The 10,000-nt window shown below is 35.4% G+C and overlaps 1 protein-coding gene across 3 annotated transcripts in view; it reads right to left on the bottom strand.

The window, feature by feature from the left end:
• The window catches only part of LOC125032796, a 35,700-nt gene that overhangs the window by 4,424 nt on the left and 21,276 nt on the right, over positions 1–10,000 (bottom strand). For all 3 annotated transcript variants that reach the window (XM_047624172.1, XM_047624173.1, XM_047624174.1), the window contains one exon: positions 1,291–1,369. In XM_047624172.1, coding sequence (XP_047480128.1) covers positions 1,291–1,363 — 73 coding nt within the window. In that variant the 5' untranslated portion in view covers positions 1,364–1,369. The remainder of the gene's footprint in view (positions 1–1,290; positions 1,370–10,000) is intronic.

Here is a 10,000-nt window from a genome sequence, read left to right on the forward strand (position 1 = left end):
TCCAGTCAATTAGCCCCCGGCACATTAGGACCCCGCCCATAAAATTCCATCACAATCAGTCTGAAACTTTACGCATAATCCTGCGGAGGTGACAAATTTTATCCAATTAACCCTTATATTTAATGTTGCCAAAGGCGGTACTATTATGCGATAAAAGTTTTAAAATGGCATGGAACAAAAATGTTATTACAACATACAAGTATTTTCCAAACAAATATGGCCAATTAACAGTTTGTGTTATGATTTTAAAATATATCGCGGGATGATTCTACTCACAAAAACAAATACACACGCGCGCGCGCGAGTATATACATACATACATACAGCACGCGTACGCTGTTGTTTTGTCGTGTCTAAAGGTTATATATATATATATATATATATATATATATATATATATATATATATATATATATGAACCGCGTTCATGTTGACAAATGTATAAAAGGTATGAATGAGAATGAATATCTTCACAATACAAGAGATGTATTTGACCGGTTTCGACTTTGTCTTCGTCAGAAATCTCTGACGAAGACAAAGTCGAAACCGGTCAAATACATCTCTTGTATTGTGAAGATATTCATTCTCATTCATACCTTTTATATATATATATATATATATATATATATATAATATATATATAATATATATTATATACATATATACATATATACATATATATACACACACACACATATATCTATATATATGTAGGTATGTATGTATGAATGAATGTATTTATGTATGAATCTATGTATGTATGTATGTGTGTATGTATGTATGTATGTGTATGTATATATATATCATATATATACATATACATATATATACGTATGTATGTATGTATATATATAATATATATATATATATATATATATATATATGTGTATACGCACGCACGCACGCACGTACGCACCGCTTCACATGATGTTGCCAACCCAGCCGCTTGTCCAGCTATCATTACACCCAAAGTCTAGGTTAGAACTTGATCATACCACAGTATCTTTGAGGTCAGATCCTTTCCCTCTCCATGCCTTTTCTGCTGAAATACACACACTATTATGGCAACCATTAGCATACGTACCGTAACCTAACACCCGTAATTAAATACACAATATCCTAGTAACCAAGTATATACCCTTAACAAAACTGCTGCTAATCAATATCATTCTTAGTTTTACAAAAAAAAAAAAAAAAAAAAAAAAAAAAAAAAAAAAAATCGTTACTCCCCTGTGTAATCTAAAATTTCCCCTATTCAATTAGTATTTCCAAGTGGCAATGATAACTTACCAGGAGTCACACAGAAGACGATGATGGCAGCCGTTACCAGAGCGAGAAAGTTCATCCTCGTCACCCGCGCCATTTCCACCTGTTGAAGGCCGACACATTGATTTCTCTTCACATGTTCATAATTAGGTGCATATATATATATATATATATATATATATATATATATATATATATATATATATATATATATATTTATATATATAAATATATATATAAAATATATATATAAATATATATATACAAATGCATATATATATATATAAATATATATATATATATATATATATATATATATACATATATACGTATGCGTGCATGTGCGCGCATATATATATATATATATATATATATATATATATATATATAAATACATGTGTATATATATACACATATGTATATATACATATACATATGTGTACATATACATATATATACAAATATATACATACACACACACATACACGCGCGCGATATATATACATATATACATAAATAAATATATATATACACATATATACATATATCTATATACATACATACATGCACATACATATACATAAATATATATATATATATATATATGTATATATGTATATGTACATACATATATATATACATATATATATATATGAATATACACATACATACATACACACATAAAAATATAAATTTATATATATATACATATATACATACACACACACACACACATGTATATATATATATCTACAAACATAAACACGGTAACGATTACACAAAGATAAAAGGAAGTACCCACAATGCAAACTACAGTATATATACACATATATGAATATATAAATATATATATACATACACACAAACAGTAACGAATACAAAATGATAAAAGGAAAAAGCCACAATACAAACAAAAAATTAATATAACGTTTCGAAATCATCAAAAGTTCCTTGTCAGTCGAACATGTAACTGAAATGAGGAATTCATGACGAGTTCAAACGTTACGTTCATTTTCTATTCTTATTTTGACTGTTTCCTTATATATAACATCTCTCTCTCTCTCTCTCTCTCTCTCTCTCTCTCTCTCTCTCTCTCTCTCTCTCTCTCTCTCTCTCTATCTCTATCTCTATCTCTATCTCTATCTCTATCTCTGTCTCTGTCTCTGTCTCTGTCTCTGTCTCTGTCTCTGTCTCTGTCTCTATCTCTATCTCTATCTCTATCTCTATCTCTATCTCTATCTTTCTCTCTCTCTCTCTCTCTCTCTCTCTATATATATATATATATATATATATATATATATATATGTATACATACATAATATTATGGTCATTTCGTTTTCACGGAACGTAAACAGTAAGCAATTCGAACTGATATCTGAATCAACTAAATTGACTGATAGTCGTAACATGATAATGACAATAATAATGAAGGAGATAATTCTAATGGCGTGGATGAAAATAAAGCATGACAACAATTATACCAATAACTGCATTATCAGTATAATGATGACAGTAGTAAGAGCGTCAATAACAGAGACGAAAATAAAAATGGTAAAAACAATAACGTGAATAATATACACATTAATAGTGTGGGTAGTGGTAGTGGTAGTGGTAGTAGTAGTAGTTACTGTTGTTGTAGTAGATGTAGTTGGGGTAGTAGGGGTAGTAGTAGTAGAAGTAGTAGATGTAGTTGGGGTAGAAGTAGTAGTAGTAGTAGTAGTAGTAATAACAACATTAACAATACTTATGATGATGATGATGATGATGATGACAATAATTACAATAATAATAATTATAATAATAATAACAATAATAATTGCTACAATAACAAAATAAGAACAATAATAACTGCTACAATAACAAAATAAGAACAATAATAACAATGAAAAAAATAAAAGTAATAATAATAATAATAACAATAATTATAATAATAATAACAAAAAACAACAAAATAACAACAATAAATTGTGTCCTTGTGGAGACGAAATCATCCACCCCTTTGCTTTGTGCTGTTTAATCCAATATAGCCCGAATTTGAGCTATGCTAAGCCTCTCCACCACACACAGACCGAACACCATTTAGCATACGAAAGGGACGTGGGACCTCATTTCCGCAACGGTACCACCAGCAGCAGCAGTAATAGTAGTAGTAGTAGTAATAGTAGTAGTAGTAGTAGTAGTGATACTAGTAGTAGTAGTAGTAGTAGTAGTAGTAGTAGTAGTAGTAGTAGTAGTTGTAGTAGTAGTAATAGATAATAGTACCAGTAAATACCAGTTTTTATGATAAATCGTAATTATCATTGTTCTTATTGCAATAATAATATTAATAATACTGATAATGACAGTAGTGATGACGATGACGCTGATGTCGATGATGATGCAGTATTGTTATTACTATTACTACTTTTACGTTCCTCATTACTAAGGTTATATTATATTCAGATTTATTATCATATTTCATTTCTATACTGATGTTTTTACTGTTATCATCATTATACTGATATTATAATTATCATTATTATTATTTGTAGTAGTAGTAGTAGTAGTATTTCTATTTCTATTATTATTATTATTATTATTATTATTATTATTATTATTATTATTATTATTATTATTATTATTATTATTATTATTATTATCATTATCATTATTGTTGTTGTTATTATCATTATTGATATTTTTATTTTTATTATTATTATTACTATTAGTAGTAGTATCATAATTATTGTTATTTTTATTTTCATTATTAGTTTTATTATTATTATTATAACAATATTATAATAATAATAGTTATTATAATAATAACAATAACTAATAAACATACTAACAACGATAACAAATGCAATAACAATACCGAAAATAATGATGATAACAATATTAATAATAACCCAACAATAACAACAATTATAATACTAATAGTAATAATAATAATAATAATAATAATAATAATAATAATAATAATAATAATAATAATAATAATAATAATAATAACAACAATAACAATAACAACAATAAGTATAAAAAGGAGGAGGAGGAGGAGAAAAAGAAGAGAAGGAAAAAAAAAGAGAAGGAAAAGAAGGATGAAAAGGAGGAGGAAGAGGAAGAGGAGGAGAAGGAGGAAGAAGAGGAGGAGGAGAGGAAAAGGAAAGAGAAGAAGGGGGAGGAGGAGGATGTGGAGGAGGAGGAGGAGGAGGAGGAGGAGGAGGAGGAGGAGGAGGAGGAGGAGGAGGAGAGGAGGAGGAGGAGGAGGAGGAGGAGGAGTAGGAGTAGGAGTAGGAGTAGGAGTAGGAGTAGGAGTAGGAGTAGGAGTAGGAGTAGGAGGAGAGAAAGAGGAGGAGAAGGAGGAGTAAAAGGAGGAGTAAAAGGAAGAGAAAGAGCAAGAAGAAGGAGCAGGAGAAGGATGTGGAGGAGGAGGATGTGGATGAATATATGGTTGAGGAGGAAGATATTTTAATAGATTTAAACGGCAAATATTAGATGTGCACGTGTACGTGTGCGGGTATGTGTGCGTTTGCGGGCGTGTGTGCGTGTGCGAGTGTGCGTGTGCGTCAGGCAATCTAGGCAGAGGGAGATCTCTTGATAAACGTATGCATATGTCATATAACAGTGCAAATTTAAGTTTTCATAATTATCAAATCACTGCTGGAACTTTTGCTTTTCAGCCGAGAGAATGGCCACCATATTCGTCCAATTTCAATCACCCTATCCAATTAACTATAGTAGTAATAGCAACCATAGAAGTAACTAACTCGCGCCGAACGTTCCGCTTAACCTAGGAGAACTGCTAGTGAGTGTGTGAAGTGGCTGTCACATGATGGGCTTGATCACTTGGGCCTGGACTAAGTGGCCTTGACTTCGCCTTTAATAAAACTATTTCTCAGCCCTCGCTAGCCTCCGAAGCACTGCAGGTTGACCGTGAGCAATGTGGGGTATGTCTGGTTTCCATGCGTGTGTGCGTGCGTGTGTGAGCGTGTGCGTGTGCATGCGTATGTATACACACTACCTCTAATAGTGCGCACACAATTAACAATGCTATAATATTGCAATACACCCTTTAGTGGATACAATATCACATCTTGGTTTCTGAATTGTTAGTAAACAAACTGATGACTCAGTAAACCGTTATGGAGGTTGTCTAGCCAGAATATCTACGCTATCACAGTGGGAACATAATTACACATTGCTACAGCCAGTTAGGCGAAGCTGAACCTGTCGCAGTAGTCATGAATTATTTTGGGAACTTGCTTTAATCTGTTAATCGATAGTTTTTTCTCGCATGTCTTAACTAAAATACACGAGAAAAAAAGAAAAATACAACATAACAGTAGCATCCGCACCACAATGGCCGATTCCACGTCATGTCTATCGATGGCATCGGAGGCTAATATTGATATCAGTTCTGGCGTGTTCAGAGAGGCGCGTTTTTCACTTCATTTCCTCGCCTTCGCTATTGCTCCCCGCATTAGGTCCTACCTCGCTCTCGTCATTTTCCAGATCATTTTCCCGAGCATCTTCTCTGACTCACGAGACTCTCCGACATCCGTTTCCTCCTCCCTCGAGTCCCATCCTCGGCCCACAAGCGCCTTCGTTCTCCTTCAGCTCTATACTCTCACGTTTCTTGAGGCTCTCTCTGTTTCAGTTCATCTGGAGTTAGGGCGAGGCTTCCTCCTCCCCTCTCTCTAGCCGTACACCAGGTTTCTCTTACAGCAGAGTTGGGTTTACTATGTATCTATGGTGTATATATATATATATATATTTATATATATACATACATATATATATATGTGTATGTATATGTATGTGTATATGTCTGTGTGTGTGTGTGTGTGTGTGTGTGTGTGTGTGTGTGTGTGTGTGTGTGTGTGTGTGTGTGTGTGTGTGTGTGTGTGTGTGTGTGTATACATTATATGTATATATATATATATATATATATATATGTATATATATGTATATATATGTATATCTATATGTATATATGTATATATATATGTATATATGTATGTATATATGTATGTATATATGTATGTATATATGTATGTATATATGTATGTATATATATAATATATATACACATATATATGCATATATATCAAAAGTCATCACAACATTGTAAAATATCGGAAGATATATGCGAAGATGGGACAGCATACGTCAAGCTCCACACGAAAACCGATAAAATACCAATTAAAAAGGTGTTAGACAAAGCGATACCATCTCAACTAAACTGTTTACAGTTTGCCTTGAGGAAATATTCAAGAAGCTAGAATGGAACGGAAAGGGTATCAAAACAGGAGACGAATACCTAAACAATCTAAGATTTGCAGACGATATTGTTCTCTTCGGTGAATCTGCAAATTAAATGCAGCAACTAATAAACGATTTGAATGGAGAAAGTCTGAACGTCGGACTTAGGATGAACAAGAAAAACTAAGATTATGTTCAACAGTAGAATAAATTCGAACAGATACATGTACAAGGCGAAGCGTTAGATATGGTGAACGAGTATACGAGTATAAATACCTAGGGCAACTCGTATAGACAAATACATCTAGAGAAGAGGATATAAACCGACGCATCAGTCTAGGCTGGAGCATCTTCGGCAGGCACAGTAGCACATACTAAGAGGCTCTTTGCCATTCTGTTTAAAAAGAAATGTCTTTAACCAATGCATCCTCCCAGTTATGACCTATGGATCAGAAACATGGACTGCAACCAAATTACTGGAGAGGAAACTAATAAGTACCAGAGAGGTATGAGGAGATTGATGCTGGGAATTAACCTAAGAAATCCGATGAGGGCGACGTGGATCAGGGAACAGACAAAAGTGGAAGATATACTTGGGAGCATCAAAAAGAAAAAATGGCAATGGGCATGTCACATATGTCGGACACAGGACGACAGATGGACAAAGAAAGTAACAGATTGGGCTATAGACAACATAAAGAGGCCAAAGACCAGACCAATGACAAAATGGTGTGAGTGTGCGTGTGTGTGTGTGTGCGTGTGTGTGTGTGTGTGTGTGTGTGTGTGTGTGTGTGTGTGTGTGTGTGTGTGTGTGTGTGTGTGTGTGTGTGAGTGTGTGTGAGTGTGTGTGTGTGTGTGTGTGTGTGTGTGTGTGTGTGTGTGTGTGTGTGTGTGTGTGTGTGTGTGTGTGTGTGTGTGTGTGTGCGCGCGTGTTTGTGCGTGTGCGTGCGCGTCCGCGTGTTTGTGCGTGTACGCGCGTGTGTGTGTCTGTGTGAAATAAACAATTTATAGGCAGAATAAGATGAAAATAAAAGCACTGCTGTCATAATCTGTATAATCATCATGAATACAATCCTTCACCAGCGTGTGGCCGACGCGAACTGCTCAAAATTCTTAACGCCCCTCAGATTGGCCAGCATCTAAAAGTTGTGCAAATCTAATGTTTAATAATGCAGTGTAAGTAAAGGTCCGTTTGGGACCTATATCAACTCCACAGGTTGGAAGCCCCTGGGCTGAGAGACTATGCACATAGAGTAGTAATTTAATTTTGTTTGTTTGTTTGTCAGTTGTCAAAAAAAAAACTATTTTGAAATTAAAATTCAACACGAAATTACTTATAATTTCACATATGACATATCTGTAATTCTATCTTGGTTGTACATACAGACAATCATTTGCGGAACTACAATACCTTTGATATTACTGTAATACTGTGCCGACCGCAGCCATCTCGCACTGACTTCCTGGTCTTCGGCCTTGCGACGGATAGGAATGTTTCCGAGAGCGGTTCCTGTCACTTCGAGCACCGGCTCAAGTCTCACCAACTCACTCTCTCGGGATACAATTGCAAAATCCGATGTATCTAAAAGCTGTGGTATGCCAGTGACATCAATGAATAATAAATTACGCGATGCTGGGGACATGACACTGTCAGTAGATGTAGCGGCACGAGCTTTGGCTTCGTTGTTGACTCAACAGATCCCAAGTATGGCCACCACCTCGGCTACCACAGCAAGCCACGGGGTAAAGTCAATAGATGTGGCCCTGGTATAGGTAAAATATAACAGCAACACACAAGTAAAACTCCCGGCTCCACATTTCATCAGCACTATTGCCTTTCGGTGAGTCCCCGCGGCAGTCGAGTAGGTTAGTTAAGTTTTATATAATAAGTACGGACCTTTGGTTGATCCTGTATTTAGCGACCAAACCTTTTTGGCACTCACGGTTATCCCAAGATGTTACTTTACTTGCAGTAACATGCATGTAGTCGATTTTCATGACCATAAAGCCATCTAGTAGCCAGTCAGACCTGATCCGTTTCCTGGGCAAGACATCAACGGGAACATTGCTGCCCTCTGGGCATTTGGCATCACAACTTTCTTCCGCATACTTTACCAGCAACTGTCTGGCATCTGAGTGCATTATTGAAATCTTCACATCTGAGATATCGATATGATACTTGAGTGATGCCCAAGCAGATGACCGCAACATCGTACAAAACATACATCCCTAAACAAACCGCGAGCGTGCATTGTTGAGGACACCTCTCAGTTCACAGCAGAAAAATGTATGCTTTCGTTCAGATAAAATCTACTTCAAAACCCAGTCTTAGCAGCGCAGCTGATGGAAGATTGCTCGGGATAATACTCCGACGTTCCCGTTGTTCATGGATCACAGCATTACAACGAAAGGTTTGAAAGGATGGTCGAACCACGATAGAGAAGCTCATTGTTACCAAGGGGGTAACTGGCAGGTAGACAACACCTTTTGCTGAAGATTCGACTGCCGTCCTTCACATACATATAAAATAATAATAATAATAAAAAAATAAAAACGCATACACATGCCCACGCCCATATCCATACACACATTCATACATACACACATGCACTATACATTTCACATCATTAAGATTCAATATTTAGAATATTTTATATATACATGATACATGGACAGGTATCCGAGCTTATACACATATAAACCATCCACAACCCGGCGGCGCCTGTGATGAGAAGCCCTCGCTGGGCCGCGCGTACCTGTCAACCCCGAGACCGCCCTGATGGCCCCGCAGACGCGCCGGCGGGAGGGCCACCGCGCGGGACGTCAGTCACGCCGGCGGGAGCGTTGACAGGTTTCGATGCCGGTCACGTGACCTAACCTAGTGGGCTTACGGCTGGTGGGATTTATCGGCATTGCTGCTTAAACCACGGAACTGATTTCTTTGTATTGCACGGCTCGGCTCTCCAAGAAAACACACACACACACACACACACACACACACACACACACACACACACACACACACACACACACACACACACACACACATCTATATATACATACAGATACTCGTAGATAGATAGATATCACAGATGAAAAATATAATAATGGTAATGGTAGTGGTGATGGGTGGTGATGATGATGATGATGATGATGATGATGATGATGATGATGATGATGATGATGATGATGATGATGATGATGATGATGATGATGATGATAATAATAATAATAACAATAATAATAATGACTTTATCACTATCATTATCAATAGGATAATTGTTATCCTTATCGTTATTTGCATAATTATCATTATCATTATTATTATCCTTATTACTATTATTATCATTAAAACAACTACTACAATTATTATAAAAATAATGATGATAATGATGATGATGTTATAAATAAATAAATAAATAAATAAATAAATAAATACTAATGATTACCATGCCTATGGTGGTGATAATGATGGTCGTATAGACTGATA

This window comes from Penaeus chinensis, chromosome 15 (assembly GCF_019202785.1).
Source record: "Penaeus chinensis breed Huanghai No. 1 chromosome 15, ASM1920278v2, whole genome shotgun sequence".
Taxonomy (NCBI): Eukaryota; Metazoa; Arthropoda; class Malacostraca; order Decapoda; family Penaeidae; genus Penaeus; species Penaeus chinensis.